Consider the following 27,254-nt stretch of genomic DNA (forward strand, 5'->3'; position numbering starts at 1 on the left):
GCCACTGGTGCTACCCACGCCTTCGTGCTGCTGTGTCCGCTCCGCTGCATAAAATCTTGTTCAACCGCTCTTTGCGGAATCCCGATCAAAATGGCTCGCGCGCGCCGGAAAGCAGCTTTCTTGTATTCAATAAATTAGGCCCGTTAGCCCCGCCCCTTTGCGATCTGATATGGGTGTAAATATAATGTGCACTCATAACGATTAATGAAGGGGCGGGGCTAATGGAATTACTTCATTAGATATAAGAAAGCTGCTTTCCGGCGCGCGCGAGCCATTTTGATCGGGATTCCGCAGACAACGGACCATTCGGAGAATGGCAAATTCTAAGAATCCTATGAAATTTTCTCGCAAGATTCTGAATTTGATTACGAGCTGTTTTTTATCTAAAATGCGTATTTGTGTGAAGAATAACAGAAGAAATTTCACTCAATACGAAGTTTCTTCATATTACAAAACATTATCTTTTGTCATTTGTCTGTCCGAGCGACGTTCGCCGATGGATGGTTGCTGTAGATAGTTTCCACTGAGATGGCGTTTTCATCGATTTTATACAAAAGCCATCATTTTATATAAAAGAAGGTTGATTCGACTATCAGAATTGAACTTTCTTCAAAGTGCAAAACTCAATCGTAACTAGCAAATTTGATAGCGCGTCGGAGGGAGATGATGCAATAAATTTGAATGGATGTAATCACTAACAGCAATCAAGCTACCACGCCAAACCCGATGCCACCGAAATAGTCCGTTTTCGCAATTCACTCTTTCTTTCCATAAAATGTTGGTCCTGAGCAGCAGAGATGCATCCTGAACAGTGCACTGGGTTGGTACGCAAGCAAAACAATCATTAACTAACGATCGTAACTAAGATTCCTTAGATTTGGAACTATGCAAAAATATACTAGCATGCTTGATTTCTATCCGTTAGATGCCCACGTGTTCTGTTACTAGCCGAAAAAAGTGTAGCATGCCGTCACTTGAATTTTTTTTCCTAGGATACAAGTTGCTAAATTAGGTCAGTGCTCCTGAACATTGTGCAGTGTTCAGAACGTTTTGAACACGAACACGCGTTCTCGTGTTCATATGCATCTCTGCTGAGAAGAATCAATTTTCTTTTCCCAATTAAACCTTTCTTTTAAGAAAATGCTGGTCCTGAGAAGCACCAATTTTCTTTCCTAAATGCGCCTTTCCAACCACAATCTATATATATAAAACTTTTGTAATAAATTTTCATCATCGCCACTGGCGGTGTCTGATCGCAACAGTGCTACTTTTATAGTTAACCCTTTCTTCATATGAATTGCTGGTTCGTTGAGGTTTAATGGTCTGCAGCAACACACCGAAGACCTCCACCAATGCGATGGATTTCCGTTGAAAATGTTACCAGCGCCTCTGTGATGCTGTGTCTGCTCCGCTGCGATCGCTTTGATGCGTCCGCTCTGTGTGTAAACTTGTTTAAACTGAGGATTAGATCCAAACCCCCAAGTAATTGATTTTTGATGTCTGTGCTAGTGCTGCATGTACGTGATTAGTTGGTTTACCTATTTCTAAACTTTTTATCAATTATCGATAATAAATAGTTAAAAATCAGTATTTTCGTATGAAACAAAGAAGCGTTTTTTACGAGACGAGCCAGCCTCGGGCTGAAAGTCTCGATAATAAAGACAAAAAAAAAAAAAAAGAAGCTTTGGCTCATCCTCAAGGAATGTAAAATAACAACATTGCCAATGACAACAACATTATCCTCTCTTGTAAATGTTGGGACAAACTCAACTCGCAATAAGCGTTTGTCCCAAACTGCAACAGAATAGGACAATGATCGCCTGCCACGCATTTTGAGAAGTAGTCGGTTTCCGATTATGTTTTTGGTTAAATTTGTATCAGTTATTATAGATTATACATAAACTTAACCATCTGTTGACATGATTTGCGTTTTACTTCTGAAATGAACAAGTTATCACAGTTTGAAAAGTTCACAACAATTACCTCTACATGGTTGTTGCAAATAAAATGGAACGCAACAATGTCTTTATCCTCTGCAGATGGGGACAAAAAGTTATCGCTATTCTCTTTTGTCGCTGGTTTTTTGCATTTTTCAACGACAATTACATTCCTTGCTCATCCTTGATCGAATGGTCCAAAAAATTGAAAATCTATCGAGAAACGGCTGAGGTATTAAAGTTTAAAGTCTATCATATTTTCGTGATGGTCCCCGATTTTCGCAATCGTAAAGTGTACCCCAATATAGAAAAGACAGACGTAGTCCAAAAAAAGTGTCATAATAAAAGATAGGAAGGTTGGAAAAAACGAAATTTTCCACATTCGGCGAGGCAAAACGCCCTAGAAGAAGTAACATACAATGTACTAATGGGCCAAACACAATTGGTACGTTTGCGTGCGTTTTGACAGTTTTTCCATGGGAAAACTGTCAAAACGCACGCAAACGTATCAATTGTGTTTGGCCCATAAGCGTCTCCACGCACTCTCCATACTAGAATGCTGATTCGCCGACATGTGGTGTGTTGTTTCCAAAGAGCTGCTAGCATGAAGGTGTTTTGCCTCATGAGTTTTCCGGCAACGAAATGTCACCACTTTTTTGAAATGTGAATACTATGAATATGATTAAGATTTCCCACAATTTGTAAATGGCATTAGCTAGCTATATTGTTTAACTGTTGCATGAGATAAAAATACCCTTGAAAATCGTTACAACTAAGTAATTAAAGCAGTCTTTGCTTAGCTAGGGCACATTGCCCCTCCTTCCCCTACTCAGCCGCACAAAGTAGAACGAAATTCCGATGACCGGCCGATCGTTTTGCTTACTAAGGCTTTGGTCCGATTCGCGAATTAAAATCGAATTAAACTTAAAAGTGACAGAATGGCTGGTGCTACCCAGCAAGACCAACAAAACATCTATCAAAAATGATTCAATATCTGTCAAAAGTAATCTTGCTCTACGAGCAGGGTTATTTGAAAAATTTTGAATTGTATCTTTTAAGTTTAATTCGATTTTAATTCACGAATCCGACCAAAGTCTTGAGAAAATTCGACCTGGCTTGACACAAATTTTAACTTTCTCAGTCGCGTTATCCAAAATAAGTTGATCATGTTAAGGATCACTATTTCATCCAAGCGAGAATTATAGGACAGGTAATTTTCTTAAGAGTAGATATAGTAATAACATAGAACAAACATGTTGGGAACATAATTTTCAAAATGTATTGAGAGAACCTCGATTCATATATTTTTTTGGATTTTACTTAGCACATACTTCTTTTACTTCTTCAATGGATTTACATATAATCCATCTGGAACTTGGCCTGCAATTCAATTTAGTGTTCCGCCATCGGGGGTGATAATTGGTCTGGGGGGTGAGAATGGGTCATCACTCTCACCGGCAGTCTGAAGGTCGTAGAGCAAAATCGTTCAAAAAGGTTTCTTATGCTTTAGTCTTCTTGCCGTAAGATACATTCATTCTATTGTACAAACATTCTAAGTAGTGGAAACAGTGACCCATTCTCACCTCAATTTGACCCATCGTTACCCCCGACCACGGTTCTACGATTTCCAGCTTATTACAGATAAGCAAGATAGTAAAACCTTTTTTTTTTTCTGTTGTGGGATTAGATGCAGTAAATTGAACATTTTGAACGATTCACAGGCTATTTGCAAAATGAACAAATATGCGATCATGGGCAGTTCATTTCTTCATAAAAAAAATAGAAAAAAAATTGAACTATGATCTGACGGGCACAAAAAAACAAGGTGTGGATCGATCAAGTGGAAGATGACTTGAGGACCCTCCGTAGACTGCGTGGTGGACGACGTGTAGCCATGGACTGAGCCGAATGGAGAAGACTCTTTATGTATTCCACTCCGGCATTAGTCTGAATAAATAAATAAATAATATTTTTAACTAAAATCAAGTTTGTTTGTTCCGCAATGGATCTCATGACCAGGGTTGCCCAGTCGCCAGTAGGAATTAGAGAAGGCCCGCTCGTCTCTGATTATGGGACCAAAAACCCAATTAAGCAGCTCCGGAGGTCAATAATAAGAGCAACAATCAGATTAAGCGATACAAGCCCCATCTTTAAGAAAAGATAAGATAAGCCTGGATCATCCGTAAATGCATCACGAACGTACGCCTCCAGAGCATTGATATTTCATTACCAAAGTTTCAAAACGACTAATCTGCTTTTGTAAACAAAGATTTAAACGCTGATTTAACGAATCTGATAGCACTCCCACGCAAACCAACACCATCAACAGATAGCAGAAGCCTTCACCTACGTGTTGATGGTGTTGGTTTGCGTGGGAGTGCTAACAGATGCGTCAAATCGACTTTTTAATCTTTTTTTTTATAAAAGCAGGTAAGTCGTTTCGAAAGTTTGGTCTGGATTAGATGGAAAAAAAATCCAAATTGTGTTTCTGATTCAGGTCTTTGTGTCCGCCAGGGGTACAGTTATTGCGAAACCCAGGCCTTGATGACCAGCATCAGCGACGAAGTGAGCAATGATGTTATCAGGAATTGCGCAGTGCCTTGGTATCCAGGCAAATGTCGTGTTCCGGCACATTATGGCAATGATGTTGTGAATCCAAAAGTGTTTAGGCTGCTCAATCATGGTTGCGATATTGGAAAAATCCAACAGAAGCTAAGAAGACTGTCCGATATCATGAGGTTTGGACCGGTTATCCCAATTTCAACTCCACGACCTAAAACCGACCCATCCATAACCCTGTGTTCTGTTTCAGTGCGCTTTTCTCGTAGTAGTCGTCTGATGCTCTCGGACACACAAGAGGTCAGCAAAATTGGCCAGCATTTGGAGGCATCTCGAGAGGAAACGTTATTTTTGGGAATTGGGTTGACGAGACTCATCCAGAAAGGTTTGGTTGACTAAATCGAAGAACAGGATTTTGGCAGAGAAAGGAAGATGATCTGATGTACTCGGATGGATAGCCACTTACCGGCATAAACGATGAGAAATATGCCGCTAGTGCGTTGGCAGCTTCCAAAGGATCGGAAATCGTCGGCATCAATATAGGGTGTGCTGCGCTTGCAACTGAGTGCGATGAAGGTGGAGCTCATAAGGCTCCTAAATGGCGGCATCATTGCCCAGTGTATCCTCCGGCAGACGTTTAAAGAGGAGGCGTGAGCTGTGATCAATATTGGGAAGTAGCTACTCCCAAATAGATCGGAAGACACTTTCCACACTTTCAAAATAAGGTAAAAGGACTGACTAACGTTGGTCACGTCGATGACAATTGCCGAATGGCCTTTGAAAAAGGAGGATGAACCGTTATTAAGTAGCACCAGGTCAGCCGACACAAAAGCTTCCAACAACCTATCCTGGCTGGATAGTGCGCGTTAATATCCCCTTAATAATTTAATTTTCGGATTGGCTTTCAGTCACGGGTAATAGCGTTGACAATTTTATTTCATCGCCGACGTTTCAGGGCTCGATGGTAGTCAATTTGTTACTTTTCACGGAAATTTGTCCTGTTTGGTTTCATGGAAAATGATTCTGACCTCATTGACAAAAAATATAGATTTGTTCACTATCTTTTTGTCACACACTAGGGTTTCTTACCCCATTCCCGGCCTAACATGCGTACGACTGCATTATTTAATTGATATTTATGAAAAGGAGCAACACGAGCAACACACATGTTGTAAATAAGTGTATAATACTTATATTAGACCAAATTTGGTCATATATGAGTTATTGCAACTAAATCAACGTTAATTGTGCTGCTAGAGAACTTTTCCTGAATTTTATGGGCCGTGTAATACTGCAATTGGGTTCACCTCTGCTTAAAAATAGCTATTCTTGCTAAAAGTCATTTGAAAAAGCTTTTATTTGATTTAAATTAACATGGTGCAGCACTCATTTCAGTCATCTTTACTGACTGGTATGATCTCCTATATGATTCCTATTGCCACTGAGTGCCGAATATTGGCGTTTATGTTAGAAAATCATTTGCATCTTTTTCCTTCCATTTTGAGACTAGGAGATGTTTACTCCTGTGAGGTGCTGCTGTTAGCGGCCAGACAAAAATAAAGACCCGATGTAGATGTCAATCCCAACAAGGGGAAGAGTTGATTAGGAAAATAGTTTGCATTTGTTGAACTATGCATCCAATGTTGGAAACTTGGACTTCTCAGTACCGGCTAAGCTACGAAGGCCATCGTAGTACCAATTTAAGGTAGCCGAGGTCGTGGATTCAAATCCCACCGAAAGAAAGCGGTTCACTCCACTATTTTTTTTTAAATAAATCTCTCACATACTGTGCAATGTGCATATGCACTACGGGCTTTCAAACCAATGTAAAAATAATGTCCATGTCTGATGATCAATACCTGGAAAATGGGCGATAACCTTGATTTCAAGAAAATTGCTTGAACAATTGAAACGACTTGTCATAAGACGAGTTAATACAATCCCATTGAATTCCACCACTAAATTGTGTCTTGACAGATTAACTCGTCTTATGACAAGTGAAGACATACCACTAAAAGCTCAAAATAATTTTCTTACCAAATTAAAACGAGTAAAACACAAAATAAAATGAAGCGAAAAAAACAAACAATACTCGACTGGTGGTTTCTGCATATTTGAACAGTGATTTCCGAACATTATTCAAAATATTAACTACCTTCATATGCAAACGTAAAAAATATTAACATTCGTATTCATTTTATTCTGTTTAACAATGAATATTTGAAACGTAATAATGTTGTTTTAACAAGCCTCAAAGAACTCCACTGACATAAACAGTGTTACTTTTGCACCAAATTCCGTCATATATAATATACGTAATGGAACAAATAAATAAGAACAATATTATAGAGTATTATTGCGTTATCATTCGATATGCTTGATCGATATTTTAAATTTTCGCCACGAAATTTATTATTGGTGTATAAAAATTAATACTTACCACAAAAGACGACTGGTGCTACTGCTGGATCCCATCCTATTAGAATCCAGCACCATCCAGGATGTCCGGAAGGATCAACGGTGGACAGTTAAGTGGGGTGCAGGTCACCCGCGGGACCGGGTCACTCTCCGGTCCTTGCACACACACGCAGTGCAAACAGTTTCCGGTTTCCTGTTTCAGCACTGCCCCAACCTTGTACGACACACCTGCGAACAGAGACAATACAATAGTTTCCTTTGATTATGGTGAGCTGAACCACTAATGCTTCCATCGACAACATCAACTGCATGCATATGCTAATAATGAGTCAGTTCATAATTTATCCGATTAATACAACAAGTTTGATCAAGTTTGATTGACTGAGCACAGATTAGTGTGCATTGTGCAACTATGTGTGATATGACTTTGACCGCTTCAGTACTTTGCCATTGAACCTTCACACATCCACCGTCCGGACAATGTCAGACCAGAAGGTGGTTCACGTGTATCCAACATAGGTACGTGCGTGTTGATGTGTGCACGTGTTTGATTAAACAATTTAAACATCCAATCATGCACTTCCGCCTCATTTAGCAGCAACCGTGTGCGGTACGGCACTATGTTAGCTACCAGCCAGTTACCACAGTACTGCTGGTTGTGTCGTCGTTTGTAATTTCAATCAATCACCTAACTAATGAGCGGTTTATCCTGACATGCTAATCCGATCGAGAAGACCCAAAGTCAACCGCATTTTCTGGCCAAAGGTTTCATCACTCCAATAATTTTGTGCTACCGTGATTGAAAAATGTCGTTTTTTTTTCAAACACAGAGTGAAAACGCTATTCAATCATTAAAATTTAAATTCGTATGACTATCCAAAAACCATAACGGTTGATTTGAGCATTACAATCATTACGATTTTAAAAATAAAAAAAAAATTCCATCTTATGTGTGCTCTTTTTTTGTTTCGGAGCGACTTACGGCTAGAATGAATAAATTCGGCTTTTTAATTTAAATTTTTTAATAAAACTATGAATACATGTGATCAAGTATTAATTTCTTGGATTTCTTGGATATTGGATTTCCGTTTTCACTGCATCTGAAACCTCATTATTACATAACAGTGATATGAAATTGACTTACCCATCACAACACAATGTTGCTCTGGAGTGCTTTTTACTCCCGCCGTAACGCTACTGGCGGTCGTCGTTACGGGCATCTGTTGCCCTCCCCCATCATCCGCATCCGGTACACTATCTGTACTCCTACTGCCACTACTGCTGCTGCGAATCCCGGGAACAGCCGGGTAGATCAATTCCGTCTGATTATCGTCCTGATAGTCATCGCTGTCCACCGTCGTTGAGTTGAGCACATCAATAACGGATCGAGAGGGTTGTTGTGCCGCTGGCGACAATGGCGCATACGGCTGCAGCGGTGGACTTCCTCCGGCATTCGAAGTGAATCGCACTGAATAATTCGAGTGCTGCGTCACATTGGTGGTCATTACTATCAACGGTGCAATCGGTTCACCTAGGCTGCTATTGCTGGCCAGCTTATTGTAATCTTCCCGTCGGATTGAAGAGCTGGTGGCAGTCTGGTTGGGACTATCGTCCAGCGTGCCACCGAAAACTAGCGCCATCGGCTGAACAGTGGTACTCGAGCCCAGGGTTTGCTGCGCCGAAAGCAAACGATTCATACCGAATGCATTTTCCGTTGCTTCCATGCTGTTATCATCGAACATTTCCACGTGCCCCGATGAAGTGATAATGTAGTGCTGTTGTTTGTCATCTTCTGGCTCCCTGATCATTCCGTATCCGTATCCACCGAAGCCATCACCTGCAGGAGGAATAACTTGTTGAAAATGTATGCAACATGGTAGACTTAACATAAATGAAGGAAACATCATTCGAAGTAGAGACTAAAGTTAGTATACAGATAATACCGCTCTTTCGAGAAAAAAATTGGAGACTTTGACTCCACGTTTTTTTAACGGGAATTAGCTCTTGCGGCATTTTGTGAGTAAAACATGTTCTTGTTGTTACTAAGTAAGACAATTACTATGTAATTTATCTTTAAAAAATAGTGATAGATCAATCCATGTGTTGTAATAGTGCCTTTCTCGTGGTTTTTACGGTCAATCGGCTTTGGAGCCGCCCATCTGACATATCTTCAATAAGAAACAGTAAGACAGGATTACCCGTCGAATACAACTTGATGTGAGCAATCCGGCTGAGGATAAGTGATTGAGTTTACACACGGACAGACAGACATCATGTTAGTTCGTCGAGCTGAGTAATTTGTGTATAATACTATGGCTCTCTGGGCATCCTACAAAAAGTTCGTTTTGTGAGTCATTACGTAAACATATGGCCTTTATAGTAGATGTCACCAAGCAGGGATCAACATATCCAACTTTTATTATCCAACATACTAACTATTGAAACAAAATTAATAATTTGGCACAATTGATTGCCGAAAACTGATACATTTCTCTAATCTTGTAGAAAACAGTTCATGCAAATCGAGAACACAGTTCCTCAACACTGTTTACTGATGTAAATAATTTACCTGAAATGTTTCAAAAGGAGATAATACACCTCCAATAAGTACAACAACGAGCTCAAATCTAAATTTCAGAAAGACACATCTCTTGTAAGATATTTTCTCTCTTCAGAAATACATATCTGTGTGAACAAATCTTATCAAGAATGAAAGCAGTGAAAAGTAATTGTTGATCTTCATTATCTGCTTGCGAAATTTGGTCACCGATTGTGAAATCAATATTCGTTGAGTATTGGAAAGTTGCCAACAATTCCATGTTTCTCAATTCTCAACCAAAAGACCTGTGGCGTAAAAAAATAAAATAGGCACACAAAAAAAGATCGTTCAAACGCAATAAAATCGGGCTTGGTTTTTTCTGAAAAAAATCAGCCATTCAGAAAAAAATATATTTTACATTGATTATTTTGAAAATGTATAAAAAACTCCAGATTAATCCCCTAGCGGTGATGGTGCCTTTCTCGACCTTCGTAAATTGTGTGTGCTTGAAAATAGATGAGCTAGTAGCTAGGAGTAAAAAAGACAAATTTCTTTGTCCTTTCTATGAAAATCAGATTACACCCAGGTTTTTTTTTACACGGTTGGAATTCATTAATTTCTCGGTTAACCTAAACTTTCACAGCTTTTTAAATACCTCCTGAATTTTCTTTGATTTTTGTGAATTTTTCGTGAGGTTAACTCATTGTTTCATTGACGCTGAAGGTCTTAAACGACTAAAACCAAACCGTGTAAAAAAAACCTGGGTGTATTTATGGCAAAGATATTGTAGATCCAGTTGAAAACCGAAAATCATATTTTGTCCCATTCCCGGATGCCGCAACTGCATCGCGAGTGGCGCCCGACTATGGCACAGTTGCGCACTACTCGCGATGCAGTTGCAACATCCGGAAATGTGAGAAAATGCGATTGTCGCGAGACCTCGGTTCGGTTTTCAGCTTGATCTACAATATGCTAATAAGAATTTCGACATTTTTGTTTTCTTTTCCAATCTTTTGACGTACATACCCCTGTTTTATTTTACCCAGTCATATATTTTAAGGATATCACTTTTGGATGTTAGTTGAACTGAAGCTCCGACTACACAAAAAGAAAACGAAAATGTCATTCCCATCAAGCGAGCGGAGGGCAATATTTGTTAAGATATAAATCTCATGACCGTCTTTCTGTCAAACTCACGTATGAAGAGGGAGGGAAGTGTATCAGTGTGGAAGCATCCGATAGTTCGTTTTCGGAAAGAAATTATAGCCTTTCGGTACAACTTTGTTGCACAAGAAAGGCAAAAAGTATTTTGGCCATAATTTCAAAGGTAAAAGTCCAATCTGGCCAACTTTCTAAATAGAACAGGATTCCGCATCTAATGCAATTTGTTGTGAGTAAATCGGTTGAGGGTAAGTCCATTAAAAGACAGTTAGACTTTTTTACTCGCTTTTTTATAACACATAGTATATTTTGGCCATAATTTCTGTGCCCATGGTCCGATCTTCCAAATTTTCAATAGAAAACAATACGACAGGATTCCGCGTCGAATGAAACTTGTTGGAATTAAATCGGTTGAGGATAAGTTCCAAAAAAGTGAGCTAAACTTTTCGCACTTTTCGTGCGCGCACACACACATAGAGACATCATCTCAGTTCGTCGAGCTGAGTCGATTGGTATATAACACTATGGGTCTCCAGGCCTTCTGTAAAAGTTTGGTTTTGGATCGAACATACAGGCTTTTCGTAAAAAGGCAAAAATGGTGTTTCGGCCATAACTTCCGAGCCCATAGTCCGATATAGCCAATTTTCAATAGGAAACAATGGGACAAGATTCTGCGTCGACTGCAAACTGTTGCGTGTGAACCGATTAAGGTAAGGTGTCCGAAAATAGGTGACATTATTTGTGATTTTTATAAAAAAATTATTTTGGTCATAACTTCCGATCCCATAGTCCGACCTGTCCAATTTTCAATAGGAAACAATGGGAAAGGATTCTGCGTCGAATGAAATTTGTTGCGAGCAAATCAGTTGAGGATGAGTGCCTGAAAAATAAGTGACATTTTTTACGCGATTTTTACGTATAAATTTGTATTTTGGCCATAACTTCCGATCCCATAGTCGGACATAGCCAATTTTCAATAGGAAACAATGGAAAAGGATTCTGCGTCGAATGCAATTTGTTGCGAGCAAATCGGTTGAGGATAAGTGCCCGAAAAATGAGTGACATTTTTTACGCGATTTTTAGGTATAAATTTGTATTTTGGCCATAACTTCCGATCCCATAGTCCGACCTGGCCAATTTTCAAAAGGAAACAATGGGAAAGGATTCTGCGTCGAATGCAATTTGTTGCTAGCAAATCAGTTGAGGATAAGTGCCCAAAAAATGAGTGACATTTTTTACGCGATTTTTACGTTAAAATTTGTATTTAGGCCATAACTTCCTATCCCATAGTCCGACCTGGCCAATTTTCAATAGGAAACAATGGGAAAGGATTCTGCGTCGAATGCAATTTGTTGCGAGCAAATCAGTTGAGGATAAGTGCCCGAAAAATTAGTGACATTTTTTACGCGATTTTTACGTATAAATTTGTATTTTGGCCATAACTTCCTATCCCATAGTCCGACCTGACCAATTTTCAAAAGGAAACAATGAGAAAGGATTCTGCGTCGAATGCAATTTGTTGCTAGCAAATCAGTTGAGGATAAGTGCCCAAAAAATGAGTGACATTTTTTACGCGATTTTTACGTTCAAATTTGTATTTAGGCCATAACTTCCGATCCTATAGTCCGACATGGCCAATTTTCAATAGGAAACAATGGGAAAAAATTCTGCGTCGAATGCAATTTGTTGCGAGCAAATCGGTTGAGGATAAGTGCCCGAAAAATGAGTGACAGTGTTTTGCGTCGTTTTGTGCGCACACACACACACACATACACACACACACACAAACACACACACACACACACACACACACACACACACACACACACACGCACACACACACACACGCACACACACACACATCACCTCAATTCGTCGAACTGAGTCGATTGGTATATAACACTATGAGTCTCCGGGCCTTCTATAAAAAGTTTGTTTTTGGAGCGATCATATAGCCTTTACCGTATACTTAGTATACGAGAAAAACAAAAAGGCAAAAAAATAAACTTTGGCGATATCTGTTTAATACCGATCTGTTTAATTTTCAATACGAAACAATGGAACAAGATTCTGCGTCGAATGCAACTTGTTGCAGGCAAATCGGCTAAAAGTAAGTGCCTAAAAAATAAGTGCCTAAAAAATAAGTGAGAATTTTTCTTGTCAACAAATGTATTTTGGCCATTACTTCGAATCCCATAGTTCGATTCGACCAATTTTCAATACGAAACAATGCACAGTGGCTAAAACCGTGTTTTAAGCGCGTTTAATTAATATCACCTTTATTATGCAATTTAGCGTAACGGTCTCTTCGAGACATTTGATCAGTAAGTAAATGCGCTTCTTTGAAGGTATTTAGCTTACTGATCAATCCCCCTAAAAGTGAGATAAAAATTTTGTTTTTTCTGCTTTACAATGGACAAGGTTAATGTCTTCACAAAAGTTGTAGTAAAAGTTCTCCTGAAAAACTTTGTCGAAGACACCGAGTTCGTAATTTCATTACTTTTGAAGATTTGTTACGTTTTACTCGACAACCCCTAAAATAGTTTTTCCATCATAGATTTTTATTTTCGATTCTACATTTTTGCATGTTCTAGAAAGTTATAGATAATAACAAAATACGTCGTTTGGTGGTAATTGCACCTTAAAAACTTGAAAAAAACTTAAAAAGTTATAACAGATTTAATGGATTTTTAGTCATATTTGATGTAGTTGTAACTAAGTATAGGGCAAATTGTGGCAAACAATCTCATACGCATATCAAAGTACAAGTAATGGACTTTAATTTAATACTTAAATTGTCGAGTTGTAAGCGAATGTAAGACATGTTTGAACAAATAACTTTTATTGCAATATTAGAAGTGTATTAATGAAAATGCATTCAAGAAGTTGCTTTGCTTATTTAAGATACTGCACAAAATCATTTTAAAGCATTCAATTCGCTAATCGTTGTCGCTATTTCCACTGCCACTGTTGTCACTGTTTATGCTGCTATTTGAAAAGTTCTTCAGAAGAGTTTTTGCGTCCTCCGAAAACGAATATTTTGCTTTTTTGGGCCATCCGTGAATACTAAATAGATTTGATTACAGGGTTTTGATATTCTACATACCACCGGCAGCCATTTATAAAATCAATAACTTTTTTAGTCTAAAAATCAACAATCAGGCTAGAAGTTAAGACCTGCACGCCAGTTCGTTCGGTGTGAAGACGAAATACCAAGAGGGGTAGGCGTAAATAGATTGGCCTACCATGACATAGGGATGTGAACAATAGTGCAAAATCATTAGATAAGTATTCTCACAATTTCTTTGATATGAGCATATTATTTACATATTTTATCCGGTAAGCAGATATCGAGAACTCAGCACCCGAAAAATTTCAAGATGAGCAACGGACCGTGATGTTTTGGATATGCTACTCGTTTCATCTGAACCGTTTATAAATAGAACTCGTGGATGGCCCATAAAAAAGCGAAATATTTGTTTTCAGAGAACGCAAAACTCTTCTGAAAGGAGAACTTTTCATATAGCAGCATAAACAAAGACAATAGTGACAGTGAAAATAGCTACAGCGATTAGCGAATTTAATGCTTTAAAATTATTTTGTGTAGTATCTTAAAAAAGCAAAGCAACTTCTTGAACGCATTTTCATTAATACACTTCTAATATAGCAATAAAAGTTATTTGTTCAAACATGTCTTACATTCGCTTACAACTCGACAATTTAAGTATTAAGTATTTAAGTCCATTACTTGTACTTTGATATGCGTATGAGATTTTTTGCCACAATTTGCCCTATATTTAGTTACAACTACATCAAATATGACTAAAAAATCCATTAAAACTGTTATAACGACGTATTTTGTTATTATCTATAACTTTCTAGAACATGCAAAAAATGTAGAATTGAAAATAAAAAAGCTAAGATGGAAAAACCATTTTTAGGGGGTTGTCGGAATAAAACGTAACAAATCTTCAAAAGTAATGAAATTACGAACTCGGTGTCTTCGACAAAGTTTTTCAGGAGAACTTTTACTACAACTTTTGTGAAGACATTAACCTTGTCCACTGTAAAGCAGAAAAAACAAATTTTTTATCTCACTTTTAGGGGGATTGATCAGTAAGCTAAATACCTTCAAAGAAGCGCATTTTCTTACTGATCAAATGTCTCGAAGAGACCGTTACGCTAAATTGCATAATATAGGTGATATTAATTAAACGCGCTTAAAACACGGTTTTAGCCACTGTGCAATGGGACAGGATTTCACGTCGAACGAAACTTGTTGCGAGCAAATCGGTTAAGGATAAGTGCCTGAAAAATGAGTGAGAATTTTGTACGTGTTTATCATGTGAAAAAGTGGATTTTGGCCATAACTTCGAAACCCATAGTCCAATTTTCAATACGAAACAATGGGACATGATTCTGCGTTGAATGAAACTTGTTGCGAGTAAATCAGCTAAGAGTAAGTGTCTAAAAAGTGAGTGAGAATTTTTGTTGTGAAAAAATATATTTTGGCCATAACTCCGAAGCCCATAGTCCGATTCGGCCAATTTTCAATACGAAACAATGGGACAAGATTCCGCGTCGAATGCAACTTGTTGCGAGCAAATCGGTTAATGATAAGTGCCTGAAAAATGAGTGAGATTATTTTGCACACACATACACACACACATACACACACACATACACACAGACATCACTTCAATTCGTCGAGCTGAGTCGATCGGTATATAACACTATGGGTCTCCGGGACTCCTATAAAAAGTTCGTTTTTGGAGCGAACATATAGCCTTTACGTATACTTTGTATACGAGAAAGGCAAAAAAATTCCGAATATTTTCAGGCCCGCCAGCAAGTGTGGTCATTCTGAAAATTGGCCCGTGGCTTGAAAGGGTTGGGCAGGCCTGATGTAAACAGTTTGGAATACGGACAAGGATATTTGAGACGTTGTAAGAATTAAAACTATATCAAACTATAGTAAATCGCGTTGGTTTTTGAATTATAATTATTTTTATAGTGATAATGTGATGTGTTTTTAGTGTTGTAAAGTGAATTTCAAAAGGATACATTTGTTTCAGCAACAAATTTTTGAGAAGTGCATCAAACCAATAGTTCAGAGGTAGGAAAATGAAAATAGATGTGATTCATATTTTGATTTTAATAATTTGTGTCCTGTGAACTAAAACATTGCTAGAACATAATTTTAAATAATATTCAAAACAATGAAGAATGTGTTCCATTAATTATTTTGTACATTATATGTGAGAAATTATAATTAAAATGATTTTCAATTTGGTTTGTCGACTGTTGTGATTGATATACGGGCTGTTATTGATATGGGAGCATTTACCCTAGGGGTCGTACACATATTACGTAAGCACTTATGGAGGAAGGAGGGCAGGGATGTAATGCTTCTTCTTCTTCTTATTGACATTACATCCCCACACTGGGACAGAGCCGCCTCGCAGCGTAGTGTTCATTAAGCACTTCCACAGTTGGTTGGTTGGCATGTGTACAAAAATACATATGAGAGAGTTAGTTCTGAAAATGTATTGCGAGAGATCGGCTGGTACCTGGTGCTGGGAATTTGGTTTCATTAGTACCCGCTAAGCTGCGGTGGACGACGGAGTTGGGAAAGCACCTGTCATGCGAATTGGGGTCGTGGGATCAAAGCCCACCGAAGGGGCGGTTACCCTCCAATACCTTTTCCGAACTAAATCTATCACATGTTGTACATATGCATAATCAAGTTTCAGACATAGTAAATAATTAGTTGGCTAATCTAACGGTAGCCAGTAGGTTATTGTATTTATCGTGTTTGTTTAGAAACCAATTTAATCACTGTCATAATGCGGGTTTAGGACTGTTCCATTTAATTTTTACACGTGGAAGACATTCCCTTAAGGTCACTCCTCACAGAATCCATGTTTCAAAGTGCTCACGTTTTCGAGGGCACACCACTCGATACGGAGGCGGCGCACAACTGTCATTTTTGTTGATTTAGCTTTGCTGCATCGCAGCATGCGTAAAATAATAAATATGACAGTTGTGCGTTGCTTCCGTATCGAGTGGTGTGCCCCCGAAAACGCGAGGACTTTGGATTCCGTGTGGAGTGACCTTAAACGAGCTCAATAATTTTCATTCAAAATTGTAGCAGTCGAACAAATCTTGTATTAATCGATCAAAACGGTATACACTGGAGTCGCTTTTCATGCGGTTTAATATGATGCTTCCTTTTTATGCAGATTTTGGGTCACATGCGTTTTAACGCGTTTACGCAATATTTTGAAGAAGGCCTTGGTGCCTTTATGCTGCTACGATCAAGGGATTGCTCCCTGGCCCTTCCCTTTTCATCTTCTTCAATTATCATCACCGTCAATATATAATGGGCCCTCCTTAGCCGTGCGGTAAGACGCGCGGCTACAAAGCAAGACCATGCTGAGGGTGGCTGGGTTCGATTTCCGGTGCCGGTCTAGGCAATTTTCGGATTGGAAATTGTCTCGATTTCCTTGGGCATAAAAGTATCATCGTGCTAGCCTCATGAAATACGAATGCAAAAATGGTAACCTGGCTTAGAAACCTCGCAGTTAATAACTGTGGAAGTGCTTAATGAACACTAAGCTGCGAGGCGGCTCTGTCCCAGTGTGGGGATGTAATGCCAATAAGAAGAAGAAGAAGTCAATATATATAAAAATGAGTTTACATTGCTTTTGAGGCAATATAACTCACGTAGCGATGGACCGATTTGCAAGATTTTCTCACTAATTGATTTGTCTTGGGATCAGCTGTGTTTGTACTTACTAATAGTTGATCAATTTGCCGGGGAAAGTTGAGAAGTTGTTTAATTGCAACGGTTTTATGAGTTCTAAAAAAAGCATCAAGCTCGAACTGAAATCGATCTAGAGTGCGACGCCTCAATCAACTGAATGATTGACAGATAAAAAAATAAAAGCCGAGCGAGATCGGGCAGATTCGCCTAGTAAAGATAATTTCGTCAATAATCTCTTTGCAATTCAAATTGTAATTGCTAACCAGATAAATGTAGAATTGCCTACATCAAGCTGCCTGTTGCTTAGAAGCAGTAAATAAATAATGTAAAGATAGAATGGTGCTTTCATTTCTCTGTACGCTCAATTGGAAAGAACAAGGGGCACATTGAGACAAACGGTTTCTCTCAAAGAGAGCCGCTCCTCGGTTTTCCCACAACATCTTTTTTTTATGTTTTGATCATATCCGTGATGTTTTGTTGCTCATTTTTGATGAACTTTTTCCTGCTCATTGGGCTCATTGTGCGAGTAAATGCCAAGCCTATATATGTATATAAAAAATCATTTGTATGAAAAAAATCTTACACACGCTTAAAATGACTTACATATTTTTGTGTTCCGTTCACACAAAACGGGCCTCTCCTGGAACAACTCATATTATGAGTAACTACGATGTTACTCATTTTTGTGTAACTGATGGCCGATGATTTTCGGTGAGTTCATTTACACAGCGAGAGAGCAGTCGGAAATCGAACCTAACCTCAATTGTATGTTTTCAAATTAATGTTTAAGTAAGCCAACTTTTCTGATACTTATTCGGAGGTTTCTCCAATCGTTTTGATCAACAAAACAAAGTGCGATGATTGTATTCGCACTTTTTTTGTTTCGCCATCAAAACAAAAGGAAAAACCTCCGAAAAAGTAGGATTTCTTGCAGCACATTCTGCACACGTTCGCCATCATAGCGACCCGAAGGGACTTTGACAGTTCGAGGCAAACTCACTTACACATATCATGCACATGTGAGACAGTACACAGCGACTGCTTATGTTTCACACAAAATTTTCACTCATAGTGAGAGTTGGCCAAGGCGTCGCCGGGATGTGTGAAAGCTATTCATGCGATGTGTACTTGACTTTAAGCGTGCATGGCGGGATGGGGGTTCGATGGTGATAGTGTTGACACAAAATTTGCAAATAAGCTAGCTACAAATCACAATGATATCCAACCCAAAAAAAAAGAAGGTTAATATCTCAGCCGTTACCCGATGGATTTCCAATATTGTTGGACCATTCGATCAACGATGATTCAACGCTTCATAGTTTTGCTCTAAAAACACAGATTTTCAGCCATTTATTATTAAAAATTGGCAAATAGTTTAGAAACAGTAAAACAACCAATCCCGTGCATGCATCGTAAGCACAGACATCGAAATCAAGCAACAACAAGATTTCACGCGAAGCGGACGCAGCGGAGCAAACACAGCAGCATTATGGCGCTGGTAGAATTTTCAACGGAAAACCATCGCATTGGTGGTGGTCGTCATTCAACCTCAAAGAACCAGCATTTTATGTAAACAAAGGGTTGGTTACAAAAATGGCGTCTGTTGCGATGCATAGGCGATGCTGAAAATTTATTCCAAATGATGGCGTCTTAGCGAAAGTCATCGGGTGGCCGTCGGACAATAACAGCACGAAGTGAAATTTAGACACAATGTTCCGACAAGCATTTGGTTCCAGTTAGATGTTGGAAAAGCACACTGGGAAAAGAAAAATGGTTCTTATCAGGACCAGCATTTGGTCGAATTAGTAGCTTGTTACGAAAATTGCTTTGTTGAAAGCTAGATATAGATAAAACTCACTCTTATGGCAAAAACTCTGACAGATAGATTGTGCGTGAAAATTTTTCCTTCGTAGTCGCGAATAAAATCAGTTTTAGTAATAAACTTTACAATCATTAGAAAAGTTATTGTTGGGATGCTATTTCAGGTTATTCGTAAGTAACATAAAAATAACAAAATCGGATATCACAGCAAAGTTTGTTAACATTATGCTATTAGTTTGTTATTTACCTGTACTCAGGATAATCCATTCTGCAAAAATACCATTTCGGCCAACTGACCTGTTTGATTAAGAAACTTTTCCGCCAAAATGAGTTCGGCCAAATTATCTGTTCGGCGAAACGATATTTTCGGCCGTATGACCGTATGACTAGTTTCGGCCTTTTAACAGTTTTGACTAAACGTTCAATTCGTACACATGGAAAGGGGTTGAGCAACCGTTACTTATTGTGACACACGGGGAGCGGAGTTTATGAATTGTTACGTAACAAAATAACCAAATAAAAAACAATCTAAATCGAGTACGCAGTTTATGAGTAAACGATTTTTTTTTAAACTTTCTTGTCTTTCAACATTTTTTATCGCTACTTTCACCAAAACTACGAAGAACACCTGAATGGCGATGTGGCAGACGAAGATGGCGGAATGGTGATGGACCTGGGAGAACGCGCGCAGGACATAATTTTACCGGCTCCGGATCTCCAGGAAATCCAGGAGGAGATTGGCCGGCTGAAGAACAACAAAGCCCCTGGGGTTGACCAACTACCAGGAGAACTATTTAAACACGGTGGTGAGGCACTGGCTAGAGCGCTGCACTGGGTCATTACCAAGATTTGGGAGGAGGAAGTTTTGCCGCAGGAGTGGATGGAAGGTGTCGTGTGTCCCATCTACAAAAAGGGCGATAAGCTAGATTGTAGCAACTACCGCGCAATCACATTGCTGAACGCCGCCTACAAGGTACTCTCCTAAATTTTATGCCGTCGACTAGCACCAACTGCAAGGGAGTTCGTGGGACAGTACCAGGCGTGTTTTATGGGCGAACGCTCCACCACGGACCAGGTGTTCGCCATTCGCCAAGTACTGCAGAAATGCCGCGAATACAACGTGCCCACACATCATCTATTCATCGACTTCAAAGCCGCATATGATACAATCGATCGGGACCAGCTATGGCAGCTAATGCACGAACACGGTTTTCCGGATAAACTGACACAGGCGATGTGCGTAGATCGAGTTTCAGGGGCATTCTCGAGTCCCTTCGAAACCCGCAGAGGGTTACGGCAAGGTGATGGTCTTTCGTGTTTGCTATTCAACATCGCTTTGGAAGGGTTAATACCAAGAGCAGGGATTAACACGAGTGGTACAATTTTCAATAAGTCCGTCCAGCTATTTGGCTTCGCCGACGACATAGATATTATGGCACGTAACTTTGAGAACATGGAGGAAGCCTACATCAGACTGAAGAGGAAAGCTAAGCGGATCGGACTAGTCATCAACACGTCGAAGACAAAGTACATGATAGGAAGAGGTTCAAGAGACGACAATGTGAGCCACCCACCGCGAATTTGCATCGGTGGTGACGAAATCGAGGTGATAGAAGAATTTGTGTACTTGGGCTCACTGGTGACTGCCGAAAATGACACCAGCAGAGAAATTCGGAGACGCATAGTGGCTGGAAATCGTACGTACTTTGGACTCCGCAAGACGCTCCGATCGAATAGAGTTCGCCGCCGTACCAAACTGACAATCTTCTTCTTCTTCTTCGTACCAAACTGACAATCTACAAAACGCTAATTAGACCGGTAGTCCTCTACGGACACGAGACCTGGACGATGCTCGTGGAGGACCAACGCGCACTTGGAGTTTTCGAAAGGAAAGTGCTGCGTACCATCTATAGTGGGGTGCAGATGGCGGACGGTACGTGGAGGAGGCGAATGAACCACGAATTGCATCAGCTGTTGGGAGAACCATCCATCGTTCACACCGCGAAAATCGGAAGACTGCGGTGGGCCGGGCACGTAGCCAGAATGTCGGACAGTAACCCGGTGAAAATGGTTCTCGACGTCGACAACGATCCGACGGGCACAAGAAGGCGAGGTGCGCAGCGGGCAAGGTGGATCGATCAGGTGGAAGATGACTTGCGGACCCTCCGTAGACTGCGTGGTTGGCGACGTGTAGCCAAGGACCGAGCCGAATGGAGAAGACTCTTATATACCGCACAGGCCACTTCGGCCTTAGTCTGAATAAATCTTATATATAAAAATGAAATGGTCTGTGTTCGTATCCGCATAACTCGAAAACGGCTGGATGGATTTTTTTCATTTCTTCAGCAGAAACATTCGTTATAGTTTCCGACGGGTTTATATGATATTTCCTAATGCGAAAATTACGAGTAAAGTTGAGCAAATCGTGAAAAACTGAAACAAAAATTTGTATGAGAATTCCGCATAGGCAGTTCGCAGCGCGTATTTTCGCCTACTATGCAGGACAACGTCTGCCGGGTCGACTAGTAATAAATAAATAGGGATTGACACGAGTGGTACAATTTTCAATAAGTCCGTCCAGCTATTTGGCTTCGCCGACGACATAGATATTATGGCACGTAGCTTTGAGAATATGGAGGAAGCCTACATCAGACTGAAGAGGGAAGCCAAGCGGATCGGACTAGTCATTAACACGTCGAAGACAAAGTACATGATAGGAAGAGGTTCAAGAGAAGACAATGTGAGCCACCCACCGCGAGTTTGCATCGGTGGTGACGCCAATAAATAATAATTTCATTAAAAGAAACAAAAATTTATTCAAGTTTTAGGATTTTTATGGATTTTTAGGATTGGTCACTTGGTTCCGGAGTTATTCCGGATTTAAAATGGGTTTTAGCTTTTGGCCATTTTTCAGAACGATTTCGATTTGAAACGACACATAAACTATATCAAATTTGATTTTTCCGCCGGGGTCGCTTTACAGAAATAGGTGAATACTATCATGCGACACATCAAACCTCATTATTTCAAAAGCTATGGCATTCTATGATAGTTTTGTACTCTCTTGGGTATATTCGAACCGATTTGAACCGGTAAACGGATTCATCGAGTACCGGTTCAAGGGTCAATCTTGGGAAATAAGTAAACCTCATCATGCGGCATATTAAACTTCATGATTTCAAAAGTTTTGGCATTCTATGATAGTTTTGTGCTTCATGGACCGTATTTGAACCGATCGGAACTGGTAGACAGGTAGTTTTGCACTTCATGGACAATATTTGAACCCATTGGAAGTGTTGTACTGGTTCGAATGGAGAAATATGTTACCCAGAAAATACATAGGAATACCGCATTTTTGAAAGGATAATGTTTGGTATGGCACAGAATTTTCTTCTTCTTTTTCAATAACTCCACATTCTAACTGGAACTTAACTGCATTTCATTACTGCAGATATTCATTAAAAACTTTTCTATGATTACTATTTGCATGAATATGTATATATTGCGACATGCTGGACCGGACCGAGATTAAAACTCGCCCAGGTACCCAGTACCCAGGTTCACCTACCGTTGTAAACAATTCCAATCGGTCCAGGAAGTACAAAACTATCATTAAAATGCCACTACTATTCAAATCATGAACTTTGACATAGCTGATGGTTGAATATGAGTATTTTCCAAAATTGACTCTTGAGCCATTACCAGGTTAACAAGACTATCAAATCCTATCGGTTCAAGTATAGTCCAAGAAGCACAAAAATAACATTGAATGCCATAACTTTCGAAGCCGTGAAGTTTGATATGCCGCATGATGGGTTTCCTATGATTGAACCTTAAACTTGCCCACTCCTCAAAAAATAATTTAACCTTTAAACCTTTCAGCATCTGAAAGCTATTTGACGACACCCCTTTGGTTAGATTGGTTGCTCAATGGACAATAAACTTTGGCAAAAAAATGTTCACTATTCCGAGTGTTGTAGGCACATGAGTAACAGAATGCTCTCTACAATGTTACTTGGGTCTTTCTACACCATAGATCCATAATCAGAAATTCAACACTAACTGTAGCCAAAGCCAAAGTTGTTTGTTAATGCCTTTGACTCTGATGACTAGTAACAACCTTTCCTTCATATTGCTTAATTCACTGACAAAAATCAAACAGCAAAATTTCACATCGAAACTCACCACCATTGGCATCAGCTTTTGCATTTCCTGATTGTCTCCTGGCTTGTTCACTCTCATCATCTTCCTCGTCAACCCCGTCGCCATCATCATCATTATCATCATCATCATCACTGTCCTCGTCATCGTCGTCATCGCTACCATCTTCCTCAGACCTTTCCCCGCCCATTCCTCCCAACAAGAAACTACGGTTCTCATCATTCAAAATACGCATTCCGTCCGAAGGCGGCATCCTTTCGGTGACGGCAAGCACTCGCGTACCACCTCTCCCTTCCTCTAGCCCTCCCTCGATGCGTCCATAGTTTATTGCGTACCCTTTGCTCTTTGACTTCCGGTAGGGCTTTTTACCACTGGCACCATTAGCTGCGAGATGAAGTGGTGTGGCTTTTTTCAGCGGTCCTCCGTGTTTGTTCCGCTCGGTGGCTGCGGCGACACCAGCAGAAGTGGAAGTATTTTTTCCGACACCACCCGCACCAAGCGCCGGCCGATACATCATCATAATGGGCGGCGACTGTGGAAACGAAAGGATGTTCTGCGGGATGTTGTCCGGTGGCGACTGGGGGTGCACTATTCGGACGCTCTGACTGAAGTCCGGTTGAGCCGGATGTGACGGCACTGCAGTGGATGTTGGCTGTGGGGAAGAGATTGCGGCGTTACTCACATCACTGCTGATGGTTGTTGGTCTCATTGGATCGGCAAGTGTTGCCGTTGTCGAAGATGGACCAACTGTCGCCGGATGTGCTGATGGTGTGACCAATTGTACGTCACCACTGGCACCGAGTGAACGGTCGTGGAATTCCGAATTCGATGGAATATCTATGAAAAGAGCGGAAGAACATCGAAACAAGGGTGATTGATTTGAGTTTCAATGGAAGAGCGTTGTATATTCGTCTATTTATTTACAAGGGAGATAAATGATGACTCGAGAATTTGCTGCATCCGTGATGGAGCTTGTGAAATTTTTGCAGCATTGCTGAAAGTTTTGCTGTTACGTAAAAACTTCAGTTTTTTTTTTTCTGTTTCCAGCATATCAATGGATTGAAATGTGAAACAGTGAATTGAAGATTTATTTTCATGTTCCTGCGACCAACGAACAACTATATGAAATAAAGCAAGATATCCAAAAAATGTATCAATGAAGTCCACTTTGTAGTCAGGATTGCAGTGTGTGTACTTGAATTTGGACTAATTTTATATTGACGTCAGCGGTTTAGATTGCTCATTGCTCAAGCTGTTTTCAATATTCATACACCGAATTCAAAATTATTTTTCTTGTTGGTACTTACCGCATTGTTTCCACCAGCAGAAAATTTCCCCATCAATGCAGAGGCAGATTTCGCATGGATCGTATCGTTGAATCTGTAATGAGAAAGACAAAAAGCATTCAAGCAAAATTTTGAAGCTTCGGGCTGTTCTTGCGACTTCTAAAAATAGCCCACATCAACGCAAAGGCAAGAAAGCTATCAGTTATTCAAATAACGCCACTGGTGATTATGTTTTCAGTGATTTGAATTTGTACAAATCTCCATTGATGGCCGCAATTATTCATTGGACGGGCAGAAATTGATTTTCAATTCAGCACTGCTTTCGATCAATTGCAAACTGCTACTATCGTCCGTCTCAATTATAATTGCTGAAAACTATTCTTGCACTCACCTTTTGACCGTGGTCATATTTGAAATTGTCGGCCACGCAACTTTCAGCTTTCTGCATCTCGCTGGCCCGTTCGTCATTCATAATATCCGACAGCATTCCTTGGTCGTACCGAGCTTCCGTTTGCTCCGTATCCAGATCGATACTGTTTCGGTAACCGCCGATTTCATACATCATGGGTACTGTGAAAGATGAAGAAACAAATGAAGGAAAGTTTACACAGTGTAACTAATATCGTAATACATAGTTATTAAGTGTTGAAACTAAAATTGTAAATGTAAGACAGAATTATTTTCTTTTCCCTTTTCGGTTTTCCATAGAATTTAAAAAAAAAATACAAACATTCTTCAACAATTTTTCGAAATTTTCAAATGTAAATAGAAGAACTACTGTTCCTGGATTTCATCTCATGGCTCCGATGTTCATTCCACCAAAAACAAAGCAATGGAAAGATATTTGATTTGTTTCTCATTTTTGTGATTTTTTCAGCAGTGTTGACAAAAAGAAGCGACAAAATTGGTGCCATTGATGAATATATGCTCAGTGAGATGGAGATCGGAACAGTTCCCCTATTTCATTACTCGTTCTCATTTTTCACTACTCGACCACTCGAAAAGCAACTCCATGTCCACCCCATTAAGCACCAGACACGTGGGAAGCATTATGTTAGCTACCATTCAGCTCCCTCAGTAGAGCTATTTGTGTCGTGTGTAATTTTAATCAATCACCCAACTAATGAACGTTTAATCCTGACAAACTAATCCGATCGAGAGACCCAAAGTCTGCCAGATTTTTTGGTTAACGGTTTCACCTCTTTAATTAATTCAAGCTATCGTCGTGATTGGGAAATATCGGTCTTATTAAACAAAATAGAGGTAAAGATTTTTATGATTAATTAGAGTAAATAAGACTTAGTCTGACAAAACAACACTTCAGTAAAATGCCAATAACCTCCCCGAATGCTATCTTATCTTCTAGCGGCTTTCAGCATTCGAATGTTAATTCAGTGGGGTGGGTTTCATTGTTCTGAATCGTAAATAACGCTATCGAGTAATTACTAAGAAGTAGGAGCAAACACATTTTTCAGATAGCAAAGATCACCAACTAATGTTCGCTCACTTCTCGTGCAAAGTGAGAGAATTTTGGCTATGCAAAATTAGTTGGAACGGCATTTACCTTCCTAGTGCATTAAAAAAGTGACACATTATGCAACGTACACACCAGTCAAGCAGTTTGACGAACATTGACTCCGCCCCCAAGAAAACGCTTCGGTCGCTGCTTTGTTTGAACGTGTGTGAAGTTGTTTGTGTTTGAACAACCATTTGACAGTTTGCGGCTCGGTTGGAAAAAATGAAAACGGTTTGATTTTGGTTTGAGTTGTCGGGGGTGGAGTCAAGGTTCGCCGAACATGTTTGAGCATTTGTAGTGAAGTTGAACAAACCCCCATATCTTTTTTGATGGTTGGTGCTCAAGTTGTTGCTTTGGTCGTTCGTGTGTGATATTGTTGGTCGAATAAATTGATTGTTCGTGCCGCTTGATGGATGTTTGAATAAACGAGAGGTAGAGTCAATGTTGGTCAAACTGCTTGACCGTGTATACGTTCCATTATGCATTAGCGAGTCAAAAATAACCCCAACTTCAGTTCGCCAAATTTTCGAACCAATTTTCAATCTTTTGGAACCAAATTGAAGGTATGGATTTTTCGGATGTCGTTACGAACTAATGTTTTGAAGTTTAGCCATTCTAGTTGCTAGGAATTAATTGCGAAAGAACAAAGATTATTAGTCAGGACTGTGTCCGATTACGTTTCGTCTTTGACTCATCAGTACAGAGCAGTGCAACGTGCACCGCTCAATAGACGTAATGTCTAATAGTTGAGCTAGTACCAACTGTAGTACTTACTTCTCAAGTAAACGACTGCGTAGAAGAGTGACGTATACTCCACCTTCTTGTCACACTAACAGTGTAGTGTGTCGACGCTGTGTCGTTCTGATGAGATCACAATAAGATCGAAACTTGAGGCGGCTTTCTGGCCTACCACAGATTGTGGAAAACAGAAAATGGTTGAAACCAAATGTGCTGGATGCACATAACCAATTTACTCAGGACTGTGTCCGGTGCATCCAGCACATTTGGTTTCAACCATTTCCTGTTTTCCAAAGATTATTAGGCCAATTTTTTGTCGTGATTTGGATTTAAGGAAATTCTTACATTTTTT

General features: G+C 39.7%; 1 protein-coding gene across 11 annotated transcripts in view; it reads right to left on the reverse strand.

Annotated features, from left to right (window-relative positions):
* Nucleotides 1-27,254, reverse strand: part of LOC134209017 (uncharacterized) — a 304,043-nt gene that overhangs the window by 57,887 nt on the left and 218,902 nt on the right. For all 11 annotated transcript variants that reach the window (XM_062684998.1, XM_062684995.1, XM_062684997.1 and 8 more), the window contains 5 exons: nucleotides 25,040-25,218; nucleotides 24,670-24,742; nucleotides 23,387-24,199; nucleotides 8,059-8,751; nucleotides 6,937-7,142 (listed from right to left, as the gene is read on the reverse strand). In XM_062684998.1, the coding sequence (XP_062540982.1) occupies nucleotides 6,976-7,142; nucleotides 8,059-8,751; nucleotides 23,387-24,199; nucleotides 24,670-24,742; nucleotides 25,040-25,218 (1,925 nt within the window). In that variant the 3' untranslated portion in view covers nucleotides 6,937-6,975. The remainder of the gene's footprint in view (nucleotides 1-6,936; nucleotides 7,143-8,058; nucleotides 8,752-23,386; nucleotides 24,200-24,669; nucleotides 24,743-25,039; nucleotides 25,219-27,254) is intronic.

Source organism: Armigeres subalbatus, chromosome 2, assembly GCF_024139115.2.
Source record: "Armigeres subalbatus isolate Guangzhou_Male chromosome 2, GZ_Asu_2, whole genome shotgun sequence".
NCBI lineage: Eukaryota > Metazoa > Arthropoda > Insecta > Diptera > Culicidae > Armigeres > Armigeres subalbatus.